This window comes from Balaenoptera physalus (assembly GCF_965194825.1).
Source record: "Balaenoptera physalus genome assembly, chromosome: 14".
Classification (NCBI taxonomy): Eukaryota; Metazoa; Chordata; class Mammalia; order Artiodactyla; family Balaenopteridae; genus Balaenoptera; species Balaenoptera physalus.
This window is the reverse complement of record NC_138893.1, coordinates 24,322,269-24,339,555: the sequence shown is the minus strand read 5'-3', so window position 1 is coordinate 24,339,555 and position 17,287 is coordinate 24,322,269. Positions and strand designations below refer to the sequence as shown.

The 17,287-nt window shown below is 51.2% G+C and overlaps 1 protein-coding gene and 1 long non-coding RNA gene across 2 annotated transcripts in view; both read right to left on the bottom strand.

Moving 5' to 3' along the window:
* LOC309642169 overlaps positions 1-17,287 on the bottom strand; it is a 998,009-nt gene that overhangs the window by 661,145 nt on the left and 319,577 nt on the right. The window lies entirely within an intron of this gene.
* TCERG1L (transcription elongation regulator 1 like) overlaps positions 1-17,287 on the bottom strand; it is a 203,670-nt gene that overhangs the window by 64,620 nt on the left and 121,763 nt on the right. Inside the window, exon 5 of the mRNA XM_082423207.1 lies at positions 2,527-2,618. Coding sequence (XP_082279333.1) covers positions 2,527-2,618 — 92 coding nt within the window. The remainder of the gene's footprint in view (positions 1-2,526; positions 2,619-17,287) is intronic.

Below are 17,287 nucleotides of genomic sequence, written 5' to 3'. Positions count from 1 at the left end.
TAGAAAACATGGGCAATTATGGTGCCAACATAAACATGGATCCAAGATTCAGATTAACTTATTTAGCTGCACTGATGCACGACATGTATCAGATTTTCTTAAACAAAGGGAAACAGAACCAAACTCCTACAGGTGGAACTGAAAAATTACCATGAGGAATTTTTTTTTTTAAAGTCAGTGCCATCTCAATTTTGGAGCAGCTATAAGAAAGAAATGAAACCATAGTGAGCACAATAAATTCTAGTGGTGAGGAAATACTTTTTCTTCTTCTACCAGCTGTTTCCATGCTTTTAATCTCAAATTTAGAATAGTATAATAAGGACTGTGTTCTCTTTCACAAAATCAGGTGAGATTAAAAGATACCAGTGCATTATTCAAAGCAGCCACCAGGTTCTGAGTTGAGAATTAATTTAATTGTCAGGAGCAATTAAAGCTCTAGATTCGTTTAAAAAGAAATTAAATGTCATCCTAAAATTTGAGGATCTGTTTCTACCATCGTCAGTGTCAGTGCTTTATGAGGCCGTGTGGGTGAGGAAACGGTTAGCCATTTGTGGGAATGATTCAAAGTCAAGGACGCCAATGCTGCCACGCCCCACGTGGGCACCGCTGTCAGGCCGGCTGCACAAGGACAGGGCAGTTGCACCAAAAGCCCACAGGCTTGTTCCAGGGCCCCCGAGGGCCATACTGGGACCAGTACTCATTCCCACCGTCCCAACCTCCTTTGAAACAGAATCGTTAGCAAGGAAAGTGCTACTTTATGAGAGCACTGAAACATCAGATTCAAATATAAAGTTAAAAGATCACCAAGGGTCTATAAGGGTAGGAAAAAGCCCCAAACAAGTCACGTGAACTCCGGCAAAACCACAGGCAACGGAGTGAACCTGCCTCCTGCTCACTCGGGAGTAGGGCCCACGACATCAGGAGAGAACGGCCAGTGCCAGCAGAGCCAGGCAGAGGACGGACGGGAAGGGCCGGGATGAAAAGGTCATCCGGACCAGGTCCAGCGTGGCCTCTGGGCAAGGACCACGGGGAACCGCATCAGTTAAAGGTTAGACAGGTAAGATCCACGACATGAGGGCTGATCTCGTTCACGCCTGTCCGTCCTGGTGTCTTACTGGGGTCTTCCTGGGGCCCTTCACTCACTGTGACGTACAATTACACTGACTAAATGATTTGTAATTTACGTAATCATCCCTAAGCTCATAAGTTGAAGAACAATCTTTTTTTAGAATTTTGGGGTAGTAGAAAATGTCTTTTTTCCTATGAGAAAATAACATAACTGGGAGTATTCAGAAACAGTTGTGTTAGAAATACATGTGTATATCAAGACCAGAGTTTACATTACTAATCCCATTAGAAAAACGAGGAGAGATTTTCATTATGAAGCTAATTGAAGAATGAAACCTAATGAGGGGCCTCTGAGTAGTAGATTTCCCCCACTAATTATTCAAGTAAATACGGTGGGACATGATTTCTGATGGGGACTAACACTTAAATTTGGCAAAGCTGGGGCTCTCTTGGTAATTCTCACTAATTACCAAGGTCGTCTTCTTGAGATGCACGCTGGTTATGATTTCCTGTTGGTGATAAAAATGGCTAATCATGGCATAAAACTCTCCTTCCACACTGAAGTCATAAAAGTGAATTAGAGGCACAGAGCCCAGAGATAAAGAAAGTAGTTAAAACAGAAGAAAGATGATCTGTTTAATAAATATGTGATTCTGACACGGATGTTAATCTCTTACAGAGAAATCTTACATCAGGGAGCAACAGTTTAATTTGCACTAGCGTTCGTGATCCATTTATACCATTTAGCATCGGCACTAATGATGGGGAGGAAGGCGTGGACCACAGGTGAGTGTGCCCAGGGATGTCACTACCGGGGAGCTGGCAGGACAACCGCGGGAATGGGGACGTAACAGGCTGAGGCAGAGACACACCTGGTAACAGCAAAGGAAGAGAGAATGTTCACACGACACTGGGGCAGACCAGAGGCCAGCAGTGTATCTGACAGATCAGAGCAAGTTAAGAGCCATTTGTGACTTTCAAAAGCAGCAATAAAAGCTGATTTCTTGGGTTATCCGTGGGAAGAGAAATGCACCCAACACCTTCACAGTCTATAAAATGCCGTTTGGTAAACGAGCAAAGGGAAGGACCTGAGATTCTAATGTGTTCGGAAAACACAAACAAGCGCTGGTTTTCCTATAACAGTGAAACCAAACTCAGACCGCAGCCTCACCTGAGGGGCGTCCAACTGCATAGCCTGGCTGCCCGCGTGCCCGTGCCTGCTGAGACGTGAGGACGGCGGACCCAGACCAGGAAGGGAAGGCCAGGCTGCTTCTGCCCGGCTCCCGGATGCACCTTCCCTTCCTCAGGGCTCTGGAGCTGTCCTGCTGGACCCGGCCCTGTTCCACACAGGGGACCGCAAAGCACCACTGCCGAGAGCCAGGTGGGAAAACAGGGGCGAAGGCCGCGCAGGCCCCGCAGCCCCCAGCCCGGGGTTTCCCGTCTTCACAGCCCACTGACCTTGGCTGGTCTGTCCCCCGCCGGGCTCTTCGTCTCCCCGTGCAGCATCAGGGCCGGCGGGCAGGGCGCCCGGCTGTGCTCTCTGCTTTTATCTGCGGGGCCAAAACAACCGTCGTTAGCATCCGTCTGTCCTGTCAGTTTGTGAAACTGAACAAGGACAAACAGTGGCTTGGAGAACTCAGAGTGGTGGCGCACACGGTGCCTCCCACGGGGAGCTGTGCCGACCGCGCGGTGCTGACCACGCCTCCGCTGCGACCTCACGGCCAGGTCCTGGCAACCCCGTCTGAGCCTGCCCAGCGCTAGCCACGGAGCACTTGGCCACGCACGCATCCTGGACCAGGCCACGTGGGTCACGATGGACGGCACTCAGGTCTCCCTGACAGGGGGGCCAACGCGGACGGCAGAGCCAGGCTTCTGTAGGCTTCGACAGCCAGTGGCCGTGATGGGCCACCCTGAGCCCTGTCCCAACAGGGGCTGGGGGTCCATGCTGGCCAGACTTCCCGTTACCGTTGTTCGCCCATCACTGAAGTGGACTCTGGCCTCCGTGGGTGGCCTGCACAGTGCTTTGGCTGTGCAGACAGTGACTGTCTGGGAGGAGGGAGGGGAAAGTGGCAACAACCTGACTCCAGATATGAAAACAGACTTAGGCTTCATCTTATTCAGAGACGTTGTGTAGCCTCAGACGTCTGCGGGCAGGGACGGACAGCAAGATTAACCACGGTGTTAGGACCAAGGATTAGCAGAAACCCCAAGCCAGCTAAACACACCAGCCTCACAAATGGGTAAATTCACCGAGGAGACCCTGGGAGGGTCTGGAAGGGATTGCTTGACCTGGAGCTCCTGTCTGTGCAGCACAGTTGAGAAGGTCCCAGGGTCTCCTCTTCCCAGGGGAAGGGAGGAAAGAAGGATTGAGCATCGCTCTGTGTGTGTGTGTGTCTGTGTGTTCTCATGAGTGTGCATGTGTGCGCGTATGTGTGTACATGTGTGTGCATGTGTGCATGTGTGCATGTGTGTGCACATGTGTGTACATGTGTGTCCATGTGTGCACGTCTGTGCACGTTGTGCGCATGTGTGTGCACGTGTGTGCATGCTTGGGCTTGGCGCCCACCTGGGGCCCGGCCATGGTGCTGCGGCGGGCATCGGTGCCTGGCACCCTCGTGGCTGCAGAGCCAGGTCCAGGCTGCAGGGCAGCCGCCCCAGAGCCTGGGTGAGGAAGCAGGCACCCCACTAACAACCGTACCTCAGAGATGCAGCAGTTCCCCGGGCCCAGCTCTGGACCTGGACCAAAAGTCCAGTCCCCACAGAGGTGCTGCGTCTGGGCGAGGCAGAAGCACGCGGGAGCCAGCCCTGAGGCCCCGCCTCCACCTGTCACGGACATGGATGGACGGACAGAGGTTGTTATGACCACAGCCAGGCTTGCTGTCACTCTGAAGAGTGGCCTGGCCTGCAGGCTCTCCCCAGGGGCCAGCTGGCTGGTCCTGGCTGTTAAAGGGACCTTAGCTCAGGCTGGTGGCAAACAGACCGAGCGTGGACCCCAGACCTTGCGGCTTCCGGCTGCCCTCACATCTCCAAACCGCGTGCGTCTGGAGCCTGGAACGCACATCCCCTTCACACAGGGGTGGTCAGTGCCGACCACTGGGCTCCCGGGCAGCCGTGACCACCACCCAGAGGCTCGCCTCGGGCCTGGCAACACCGCGTACAGGGCCATTTCACCATCGGCCTTGGGGAAGGAACTGTAAACCAAACCTCAGTCAACAAACCACACCCCAGCCTCGAGGGCAGTGGAGCTACTTTGTCATCCCTCACGGGGACCAGCAGAGCCCCTGGGCCACGTTAGCGTTTCCAGAACCTGTAAGAATGACCCCCCACAGCCTGCTTCTTGTCAAGGTGCAGAGGGCTGTGCGGGGCCAGGACGGCTCCACACCGGGCACTCCTGTCCCCGCCCCCTTCCTGTGCCTGCGAAACAGGCCAGCGCGTCGCACCGTCTACAAGAGACAGAGGAGCCGATAGATGGGGAGGATTTAGGGAAACGGTCACTTGCTCGGTGACACTGCGGCTCTGCTTGAAAAAACAGAGGCAGAGACAAGTGTGGCCCAGAGAACAGACAGCCCAGGAGCGGGGGCTTCGTCATGAGATCACGCGACTGCATCCCGCGCGCCTTACGCTGTGTGTGGGACTGCACGTCCCCAAGTCAACCACGCGGGCCTCGGCCACGTCCATGTCAGACCACCCTCTCCAAGCTTCCTCCCGCGGCTGCCCGCTCCTCTCCTTTACTCGGAGACCCTTCGCGAGGAGGAGACCCAACGCTCTAACCCCCCGGCAGCCCCCAGCAACAAGATTTTCCTTGTCTGGTAGAAAGAGCCATAAAGCAAAGGCGGATGGTTCCACTGCGTCAACAGCAGATCCTCTGACACCCGGTCCCCGCTCGTCCTGCAGAGCCCGGTGTGTCACGAGGTCTAGAGCCGGGGACCCCCGTCTGGGCTTCCGCTCAGGCCCTGATCCCACCAGCCACCAACTCCGTGCCAGACGGGAACGGGGGTTTGCCAGGGGGCATCCGTGGGGCAGTCCTGGAACCCAGCCCTTCCCGCCGCGGCAGCTGAGGAACAGGATGGGCGGCTGGTGCCCAAGGTGGGCAGAGGGGGTTTGCAAGGATGCCTGGGTGTGGGCAGCCTTAGCAAGATGTCTACACCGGCCAGAAAAAAGCGCAAGGGCCTGGGCCGGGGTGGGGGGAACACTGAGGAGAGAGCCACGGAGGGTGGTGTCTGAAGAGGCCACCAGAGCAGCTCTTGTGAGAAAGAGAGGCCAGGGACACAGGGACACTGCCTTGCCCAGGAGACCAAGGCTGCAGAACCTCCCCAGAGCCGCCCGCAGGACCTGGGACCCTCGACCCCTGCTCTCTGAAGGAGGCCAGAGAGCAAAAAAGAAGCTGAACTCCCCCCGCTCCCACCTTGCCTCCCGGCAAGGCCCAAGGAAGGGGGAGAAAAGCTTGAACTTGCAATGAAGTGGAAGGGTCTGGGTTATGACCCTGGTCTCTACTTTCTAATTGCTGGACCGAGACCTGAGCTGTGCGTAGAAATGAGCAGCTTTCCACCACCTGAGCACACGGTGTGGGCTCCTTCCCAGTCCGCACGGGCCGTGCCCGGAGGGAGGGGCCGTGTGCCAATGCGGGGGCTCCGCAGAGGAAACAAAGCAATCGGTCGTCCCTGGAAACCTGAGGATCTTCTCACCTCACGCAAATACTACACGGTGTAAAAAAAGTGCGAGGAAACTGACCGCAAGGCCCCGTGCTCATCATAACGCAATTCTCAATGAGAACAGTCTTGCTTACGTGTATTCCCTCGTTATTCTGAGAAAATATATTATTTTTTTTCCTTTATTGAAAACACTTGATCTTTGTAAAAATCAGCTCTCAAATCTGGCGTTTGGGCTACATGCACGGCGTTGCTCGCCGTGACGGCTTCTTTGCAAAGATGGTCCTGATCATCACGCTAAAGGCCCTCACGGCACACGCGTCCCCCAGAGCGCCTGTGACGATGTCGAGCCTCGCCCTGCACGGCTTCCTTAAGAGCCGGCCCCTCTCGCAGCCGTGGCTCGCGCAGCCTTGCTGCTGGGCTGAGCTGGGGCACCCAGATCCCTCTCGTAACAGCCTGGGTCTCCACGTTCGTCCTGGAGGAGCCGATGCTACGTCTCCCCGAGGACTGCTCCGGCGCCCACTCTGACCTGCTTAACCACGCGTGCTTGGGGCCTCTCCACAAACCCCGATGAAGCTGCCATCACATGCTCCCTTGGGTGTCAAAGAGAACAGTTTGCGTGGCTCGCGCAGCCTTGCTGCTGGGCTGAGCCGGGGCACCCAGATCCCTCTCGTAACAGCCTGGGTCTCCACGTTCGTCCTGGAGGAGCCGATGCTACGTCTCCCCGAGGACTGCTCCGGCGCCCACTCTGACCTGCTTAACCACGCGTGCTTGGGGCCTCTCCACAAACCCCGATGAAGCTGCCATCACATGCTCCCTTGGGTGTCAAAGAGAACTAGTTTGTGGAGGAGAATCAGCAAGTCTGAAGACCTGGTGCTGAAGTGCTTAGGGGCGTGCGTGACGCGTTTCCACCCTGTGAGGCGGGGCAGGAGGGTCAGATCTTTTGGGGCGGTTGGTCTATTGATCAAGCCCAGCCCTGAGAGGGGAAGAGCTCTCAGATAGCTTGCTTTTCCTCCTGGCAGGGCTGAGCGACAAGGAGGCCCAGAAAGGTCGCATGGAAGCCGGGAAGAAGCAAGGGGGCCTGTGTGAAAACTGCCACACAATCCACTGAAAACACGTATTTGCTGCTTGTACAGAATCCAGCACAACCCTGGCTGTTTGTGGGGTGAAGTGGGGGGAAGTGGAGTGAGCAGTTAGACAGCATGTTCCCTCAAAATGCTGCAGGAGTTGGCAAGGGTGACGGGAGGGGATACAAAACAGCCCTCGGAAGGTGAAGAGTCGGCATAACTTGTCCCGTGGAACAAAGGGGACAGAAAAGCCATGCTCCTTCTTGCAGGCGAGACTTATCTGTGGAAACGTCTAGCTCAGCAATCAATCAACCTCGTTTCCCTAAAAGAAGAGCGAGGTGGGCTTGCTGTGTCCTAATCTGAGGTCAGGGGTCCATGTCATCTTCCCAGCATGTCACCTCTTGGTCATTAGTCCCCATCTAAGCCACCTGTTCCCTTAGAGTCCGGGGGACGTGAAGACTCAAAGTTATCTGGTATCAGGCCTCGGACCAAAGATGGCTCATATACAATGGTAATGGGACAATAGCTATACACCCCGAACTATATTGAATAAAGCACTAGGATTGTTTTAAACATTTAAAAATTGCTTTCTTAATTATTAACATAAAGAACCACTGCAGATGAGTCAAAATTGTCTAACTTGTCAAAAAGATATGAAAACACGTCTGCATCTTTTAATTCAAAAGGTGACTCTGAAATTCAATCTCATTTTAATCCAATACATTTTGCCCTCCCTTGGTCTCAGTTTCCTCATCTATAAAATGGACCAATCTCCTAAGTGTCTTCCAATTCTGGGATTCTGAAAGTCAACAGGACATCTGGAACTGTTTGGGGTATATTCCCCCAAAATAGAAGATATAAGCAGTGAACTTGGAGGGCCAGAATAATCTTCTGGTTTCCTGCTGGGGAGGAAGGAAATAGATTAACCCCAAGGAAGAGGGCAGAAGAGACAGTTAACCTTGTCTATCCTGAAAACCAACAGTGGCTTCTGACGCATTTGGAATTAGTGGGGAATCTCCTCTTAGACCAAGGGGACCCTTGATCCACAGATGGTCTGCACCACACGACCCTGACTGTGACCTCCTGGGGGAGACCGTGAGGTTGGGGGGACAGCAGGATGACCTGAGTTCCCTGGTCACTGCAGACCATCGGCCACGATGGGAAGGCTGACAAAGCCAGCCCACACCACGAAACCCCACGTGCGCACAGGCCTCCGCCTGCAGAGACTGGAAGCGAACAGGGTGAACAGGGTCCCTGCCGGGAACTGTGCCCAGAAACAGAGGCTTCTCTCCAGTGACCCCCAAGTCCTGGAGAAGCCTGTGTAGGAGATGGGGTGCTAGGGGGGGCAATCCTGGAGTCTTGGGGTCCCATTTTTTGTGTTTGCCACGATCTAGTGACCCCACTTCCATATATGAATGTTCTCACCTCCAAGAACCAATAGCGTATCACCCACTTAAAGAAATGTCTTAAGGAGAATAATGAATGGTATTTTAATCTTGAATACTGTCTCCTGTAAGTGCTGCCTTAAAATAATTTCTGCGACGCTTAAGCAAAGTAGAAACAGTCACCTCATTTCACACCTAAGAAAACTCGACAAGGCCTTCTGGCCTCCACTGTAACTGAAGGTCACTTTCAGGCAAATGGCAAATCATTTGTCAGTCCTACGTTTTTCATAGGCAGTGATTTCCCAGAGTTGACAAGCTGCAGAGAGAATTCATTTTCTACCCGTTTGTAACACCCTGGGCTTCCCTTTGCAGGAACAAAGGGTTTTAAAACACTCACATTAGAGGCCTTGAACTTGGCTTCCTCCACGAGAAAGGATCACAGCACTGCCACGTGGCTCCACCCCTGTAACACGGCTCCACCCCTGTAACCTGACTGTTTCCCACTCCTGCAAAGCGACCACACTACACGTAGCTTGTCTCCATCTCCTCGGGCCCAGCCAGGATCTCAGGCCAGGGCTTCCGGATCCTGCTGCTGGCCTGACTGACTTAACAAGGGTCTGATGTCACCATTGCCCAGAAGGGCGGTGGAGATGATGGGCCAGCCTCACCAGACTGTCCTAGAGCCTGAAGCACCCCGGTCCTCTCGTGAAGGCAGGCCGCATTAGATGACAGGGAGCCACATTAGAACGGAGATGCAGGAAACCTGCCCGCAGCACGGCGAGCTGTTGAACACTGATGGTCAGAGCACTCCTGCCCTGTTTTCATCAGGAGACACGGAGAAGGGCGCAGTGACTGCCTCACATGGATGTGGGGCTCCTGGAGCAGAGGAATGTCAGGGTCTGGGAGGGAAACTGGCTCCAGTGCTGTGCCAGCCCAGAGAGCTACTCCCAAGGCACCCGGGCACCGCAGCCCCCCAGGAGCAGGCCCAGAGGAAGCTGGCACCCAGGGACAGTGTGTATCCAGGGGATGCTCCAGAGGGTTGGCTGCCTAGTCCACACCCCTGACCTCAGTAAACACGTGTTCAGTGGATGAATGCATGAATGGATGCATGAGCTGCATGTGAGTCCTGTGCAATTTCAAACACATGTTCAAGGTTCTAATTATCATCCCCAAATAGGGATATCAGAGGCAAAAGAGACGCATTAAATGAGACAATTTCTATCAGAAAAGAAATTACAAATATTCTGTGCACTTCGTCAGATGTATGGTGAGCCAACTCGGACCAGGAAAAGAGGAGAGGCTGGATGGAGAGATGGAGGTGGAGGTGGAGACTGGAGGGGGAGGGAGAGGAAGAGGGAGATTCCTGTAGACTGCAAACCATCATTTAAAACACTTCTCTCTGGCTCAGGCAGAGCATGTTGCAAAAGTGCAGCATTCAACCTTTTCCAAAAAGCAGAAATCCATTTCACAGTCCCAGGCTGAGTTATGTCAGCAACGCCCACCTTTCAAGGCAGCACAGGAATTACAGCTGCTGAAAGAGGGAAAACACCCGCCCATCACTCTACGTCGCCCTGGGGATGCCAGAGAGCACACACCTGGCAGTGCTTGTTCCACCAAAGTGGGTGTCGCAAGAGTCACAGCTGGGCTTGTCACGGTGGTTACCCTGAGGACTTGAGCTGGCACCAGGGGCTCAGGTGCCCATCCACCTGAGAGGCAAGGGTGCACCCACAACACACACAGGCACGTGCTTACACACAGACAGACAGACATACACACGCACATACCCACACACACAGAAAAGACTACTATTTTGATGATTTTTCAGCCAGCACAGAAGTTAAATGCATTATACAGAAATCCACTGCTTAGTTAGGTTACTCTCTGGTCCACCCATGTCAAAAGGAATGGTAAAAAAGCTGACATATGTGTGCAGGAAGTGTGATGACTTTTTCTACAGTTGACATCAAAAATAAGTCGTCTCTGTTATAAGAACTACATATACTATGCACTGCTTTCAAAACACGGACAGCATCTTTGAAAATTGTCCTACGGTCTATCATTTCCCCTCTTCTGACTCCGAGGGCACTCTGCCACCTCCTCTTGCTTGGGCGCTCACACCTGCAGGCACGTGACGGGCAGTGTGTGCTGTGCCCCCACCTCCAGCAAGCCTCCCGCGGCCACAGCTAACAGCCACCTCCGGGGCTGGCACCGAGCAGCGGCATGGGACAAACGTCAGCTGGTGGGCAGGTGAAAGGCTGGAGGGCGGGCTCCCAGGACAGGACTCCCCACGATGCCCCCTGTACGCTCCCCCCATATCTCCCGTCTCCACCGACGTCTCACCGTTCTAGATCCAGACTCCAGTTTCTTTTCGTCTTGAATGACACTTGCACTCCCAGACTGTAGCCGTCCAGCCCCCAAGCCGCTCTGCTGTGGTCCTTTTCCCTCTAGTAACAGGGCCTGCATGGTGCCATTTTTTACCTAAGGGGCCTCTACCTTCCTGGACAGTTATTAAGTCTCTTCCTTCTCTTGGTCCTGAGGCTTTTTCAAGCTCCCTCGTGTCTCTCTCGGAGCTTTAACAAACCACGGCTTCCACAGGGGACTGAAGTCACGGGGGAGGGAGGTTCTGACCTCGTGTGGTCAAAATGGCAAAGCCGGACGCCTCCCCACCCGGCAGGTGCAGACCTCGGCCCATCCCCGGGCCCCTGAGAGCTCTGCCTCACGGCTGAAGTCTCCTCGGGAGGGCCGCCTGAGGAAGCTCCGTCCAGCCTCTGTGCCCCGAGGTTACCTGTGTTAATAGGATAATGAACTTAAAACAAGACAACGGCCAGCATGATGCTCCCAGGAGCTTAGCAGTGAGATTCTCGTGGGCTGGTGCAAGGAATGAGAAGGCCCGCCGGCTGAGGTCCTCGCAGTCGTTTAGGACAAGGATGACATGGTTGGGAGTTTGAAGGTCTCTCGTTCCATCAGCTGAGCTTCGACACACGTAACGACGAGCATCTCACGACTCCTGAGAGCTCCTCCAAAGGCCTGAAGGAGGCCCCTCGGGGCTGAGCGTGATTCCAGGGTCTCACTCGACAGGCGGGCTCCTCCACCCTCGGGGACAGGACCCCCAGCTCTTGCGGGCACTGGCCTTAAGGTAGAACCTGGTCGTGGAGACTCTCCCCCATCCCCCAGATGTGAGGTCTCCCCAACGCTGGGGCTCCAGGGGAAGCACATGACACGGGGCGGCCTCCCCCCGCCCCACCTCCCAGGTGTCTCCAGATCCCTCAGGACCCAGCATCTGCCTCAGTGTAAATGCTGCCAGGTTGACGGTCCAGTTTCCGCACCTGCTGGCTCTCTCTTTTATCAAGTTAAAGAACAGAATCAAGAGACAGGACTCCACTGTACCCTCCAAAGAGCCCCAGATTAATTGTTTAATGAGAAAACACAGCAACTCCAAGAGAGAAGTGTTAACTCCTTCATTGGACTCAAGCATTTAATAACTTGACATGATCCTTGACACTGGTTTTGGTCCCTTGAGGACATGCTCCTGTATGGTCCCCACCGAGGGGGGCCTATGATTCTCTCTCCTGGGGACACCAGGCAAACATCCCTCCCTGGGGGACCTGTGTGGGCACCTGTCAACACACCCCACCTGCCCTCCCTGCGGTGGGAAGGGTGAGTGGGGCCCCGCCACAGAGTGGACGGGTGGGGTACCCAGGCCACCTGGGTGGGAGCTACACCCGTGAGCAGCCCCGGGGGAGAACCTCTCTGTTTCCTTTCCTGGGTCCTGGTGACAGCCCACGCTGTGCTTAAGGGCAGGACTGGCTCCAGTTAAAAATATAGAAACATCAAATTGGTATCATTTAAGTTAATTTTTAAACTTTCTTCTCTATTCGAGAATGCACTAAGCAGAGGTGTCAAGACTCCTCTGTTTAAAGCGCTGGGATGTGAAGAGCTCAGCCTGTCCTGTCCCACAGGCCACTGGGCCCCCCGGGTTCCCCTGGGTGTCAACCTCACAGCAGCCAGGAGGCCGAGCCAGCCTAGTCCCAGGAACCTGGGAAGTTCAGGCAAAGCCCAACCACCAGTAAGACCACCATGGAGGGCTGGGAGACGGGGGCTTCCAGCAACTTCTTCAAATCCAAGGTCATTAAAGCAAGGATCACAGATTTTTATTTGATTTGGGTTTTGAGGTTAATGGAAAGGTTACTGATTTCTGGTCTACAGCAGACGAATAGAACCTGCTGTGCACTGGCACGTCACAGTGATGGAAACAGTGCACACACAGCGATGGTTTTGTCACACCGCTGATCAGGGCGGGTCCTTCCGTGAGAGGGGGCCCACGTACCCTGATTCCCCAGAAGCCACTTCCGATCTGACCGCAGAGGGGTGACTGCCAGCAGGTTCAGTAGTCACCACATTCTCGTTTCTGCACCTGGTGACAGCAGTGCTCCAACAGGCTCATGACAGTTTCTTCATTTTTTGGTCAAAACATGTGGCAGGTGTGGCCCTGCTCTAACGTAGCATGAGGTACAAGGTGGGTAGAGGGAAAAGAAAGGCACGTGAGGACTTGAGGACATGGGGAGGGGGAAGGGTAAGCTGGGACGAAGTGAGAGAGTGGCATGGACATATATACACTACCAAATGTAAAATAGATAGCTAGTGGGAAGCAGCCGCATAGCACAGGGAGATCAGCTCGGTGCTTTGTGACCACCTAGAGGGATGGGATAGGGAGGGTGGGAGGGAGACGCAAGAGGGAGGGGATATAGGGATATATGTGTACATATAGCTGATTCACTTTGTTATACAGCAGAAACTAACACAACAATGTAAAGCACTTATACTCCAATAAAGATGTTTAAAAAAAAAAAGAAGAAAAACAAGAAAGGCACATGAAGCCAGGTGAGCTGCAGGCCTCAGGACCAACCAACCCTGCAGCCAGGGGCGCCTGGGAGAGGACAGGACAGGTCCCTCTGGAGCTGGCAGGTGAATCTACAGTGGAGGGAGGGTCCAAAGATGGAGAGGGGTTGGGACAAGGGGGCGGGAACAACTTATGGAGACAAGGAATAGCAAGTCCCAGAGCTGAGACCCACATCCGGGATAAGACTCAGACCACAGGTGCCAGGGTAGGTGACAGAAGGCAGGGCCCAGTGGGGAGATAAGGCCACTCAGGCCAGCGAAAGAGCAGCCATCCCCCTTCCCCCCCGCCATGTGGATATGACAAGGAGCAGTGAAAGCTAAAAATACGAGGACAATGGCATATGAAATTGTCAATATAAATAATGTTATACATACTACATTATACATAGTATATTATAGGGTGCTTTATACATGTAACAAAATAATTAAATTTTATTTTCACACTGAAGATTTTTTCAAGGCTACTAGCTACTGTTACTATTATTTCATAGACAAGGAATCTCAAGAGAGGCCTGTAGCAGTCTTAGGAGCCTTTTGACGATGCTAAAATTAAGTGTTAGCGTCTTAGAGTTCAGATATCGTATTTAACACATTAGTTATCTTGGCATAAGTATTCATGGCCTCAGATTTTAAAACATTCTCAAAGTACATTTTTATATAACCTTTAGTTATATATGGAAGAGAAATTCATGATTAAATATATTCATATTCTAAATTACATCATTAAATTTTAACAAATAGGAACATTTATGTAAAAAAAAAAAGAAATTCAATATTAAAGCATTTGTAATATAAAAGGGAGATTTGTGAAACCCTTGTTGCTGGAATGGGAATTATGATCACTGAGCGTGTTCTATTATTAGCAATGTCCAGCCCCGTGAAGAGGAGGTGTGTGGCTAGGCCCTTGGGTTTGATGTGGCCGTTGGAGGGGATTCTCATCTTGGCGAACTTTAGAGCTCAGGACAGGGGGGCACAGCCTCCCCTCCACACACTGCCCACCAAGGAACTGAAGCAGCCGTCCCGAGTCTGAGGAATCTCCTGGGTCTGTGTGGTTGGGACATACCCTCTGGTTCTCCTGCCGGGGCTGGGCCCTCCCCTAGCAATGGGTCCCTGGCCTGGGAGGAGGGAGCTGCGGTGGGGTTCAGTTAGGGACCACCCTCTCCCTTCACCTGGTTTGGGAAGCTCAGGAACCAGGGAGTTTGGCACAGCAGCCACTGCATCCTGGGGGACCAGACTGGTGTTGGGCTCAGCACAGAGACTGGGGTTCGGAATCAGGCAGGCCTGGGAGTCTAAACCCAGCTTAGCCACTTATTAGGCCTGAAATATGGGGACAATCTCTCACCTCCTTGGAGTTTCAACTTTTCCAACAGAACAGGAAAAATAATACCTTAGTCAGCTCAGGCTGCTATAACAAAATACCATAGATGAGGTGGCTTAAACAACAGACATTTATTTCTCCAGACCCTTCTGGCGGCTGGAAGTCCAAGATCAGGGTGCTGGCACTGTGGGGTTTTGGTGAGAGATCTCTTCCTGGCCTACAGATGCCACCTTCTCCAAGAGTTTTCATACGACAGAAAGAAACTGCTCTGTGTCTCTCTTATAAGGGCACCAATCCCATCATAAGGGCCTCACCCACATGACCTCATCTAAACCTAATGACTTCCCAAAGGCTCCACATCCAAATCCTATCACATTGAGGGTTACGGCTTCAACATACGAATTTGAGGGCAGGAACATTCAGTCCATAGCAGGAACATTCAGTCCATAGCAGGAACATTCAGTCCATAGCAGGAACATTCAGTCCATAGCAATACCACATGAAGATTCTGGCTGTGGACAGAGATACTGAGTATACTACAGAGCTGAGCACAATGTCTGCCAAGGCGGCTGCTCATGCAATGGGATCCTAGCAACAACTGGGGCAAAATCATCCTAAACTAGCCTCATCTACTGCACAGGGTCTGCCTGCTATTGAGCAGGCAGAGAGGACCCCAGCCTGGACGGAGACCCAGGAGGGGCCCTGTGAGTCAGGAGCAGAGGGGCTCCCTGTGTCCCTGCTCCCCACGTGTGTAAACTCAGCCCCAGGTCCAGTTATCTTCCATGCAAAATACAGCTTGTTCTTCTGGCCGGATCTTCAAAAAAATTGTAGAAGCAACTATTCTGTCATGAAAATTTTAAGGGAAACTTTGTCAGCCATTAGCAAATACTATAGGAAAGACCATTTATTGCTCCAAAAGCATCATCGCTCATGTTAAGATGTAGCTGCAAATCAGAACACAGAAGTCAAAACCATTCTGGGGGACCCACCACCAGTCCCTACCATCAGGAAGCTTGCACAATCCTCTTAGATAGCCTCATCCACCAGAGGGCAGATAGCAGAAGCAAGAAGAACTACAATCCTGCAGCCTGTGGAAGGAAAACCACATTCACAGAAAGATAGACAAAATGAGAAGGCAGAATACTTTGTACCAGATGAAGGAACAAGATAAAACCCCAGAAAAACAACTAAATGAAGTGGAGATAGGCAAGCTTCCAGAAAAAGAATTCAGAATAATGATAGTGAAGATGCTCCAGGACCTCAGAAAAAGAATGGAGGCAAAGATCGAGAAGATGCAAGAAATGTTTAACAAAGACCTAGAAGAATTAAAGAAAAAACACCTAGAAGAATTAAAGAACAAACAAACACGGATGAACAATACAATAACAGAAATGAAAAATACACTAGAAGGAATCAAGCAGAATAAATGAGGCAGAAGAACGGATAAGTGACCTGGAAGACAGAATGGTGGAATTCACTGCCGTGGAACAGAATAAAGAAAAAAGAATGAAAGAATGAAAAGAAATGAAGACAGCCTAAGAGACCTCTGGGACAACATTAAACACAACAACATTCACATTATAGGGGTCCCAGAAGGAGAAGAGAGAGAGAAAGGACCCGAGAAAATATTTGAGGAGACTAGAGATGAAAACTTCCCTAACATGGGAAAGGAAATAGCCACCCAAGTCCAGGAAGTGCAGAGAGACTCAGGCAGGATAAATCCAAGGAGAAACACGCCAAGACACATAGTAATCAAATTCACAAAAATTAAAGACAAAGAAAAATTATTGAAAGCAACAAGGGAAAAAATGACAAATAACATACAAGGGAACTCCCATAAGGTTAACAGCTGATTTCTCAGCAGAAACTCTGCAAGCCAGAAGGCAGTGGCATGATATATTTAAAGTGATGAAAGGGAAGAACCTACAACTAAGATTACTCTACCCGGCAAGGATCTCATTCAGATTCAATGGAGAAATCAAAAGCTTTACAGACAAGCAAAAGCTAAGAGAATTCAGTACCACCAAGCCAGCTCTACAACAAATGCTAAGGGAACTTCTCTAAGTGGGAAACACAAGACAAGAAAAGGACCTACAAAAACAAGCCCATAACAATTAAGAAAATGGTAACAGGAACATGCATATTGATAATTACCTTAAACATGAATGGATTAAAGGCTCTAGCCAAAAGACACAGGCTCACTGAATGAATACAAAAACAAGACCCATATATATGCTGTCTACAAGAGACCCACTTCAGACCTAGGTACTGAAAGTGAGGGGATGGAAAAAGATATTCCATGCAAATGGAAATCAAGAGAAAGCTGGAGTAGCAATACTCATATCAGATAAAATAGACTTTAAAATAAAGAATGTTACAAGAGAGAAGGAAGGACACTACATAATGATCAAGGGATCAATCCAAGAAGAAGATATAACAATTATAAATATATAGCCACCCAACATAGGAGCACCTCAATACATAAGGCAACTGCTAACAGCTATAAAAGAGGAAATCAACAGTAACACAATAATAGTGGGGGACTTTAACACTGCACTTACACCAATGGACAGATCTTCCAGACAGAAAATTAATAAGGAAGCACAAGCTTTAAATGACACAATAGACTAGATAGATTTAATTGACATTTATAGGACATTCCATCCAAAAACAGCAGATTACACTTTCTTCTCAAGTGCACACAGAACATTCTCCTGGATAGATCACATCTTGGGTCATAAATCAAGCCTCAGTAAATTTAAGAAAATTGAAATCATATCAAGCATCTTTTCTGACCACAACGCTATGAGATTGGAAATCAATTCCAGGGGAAAAAATGTAAAAAACACAAACACATGGAGGCTAAACAATACGTTACTAAATAACCAAGAGATCACTGAA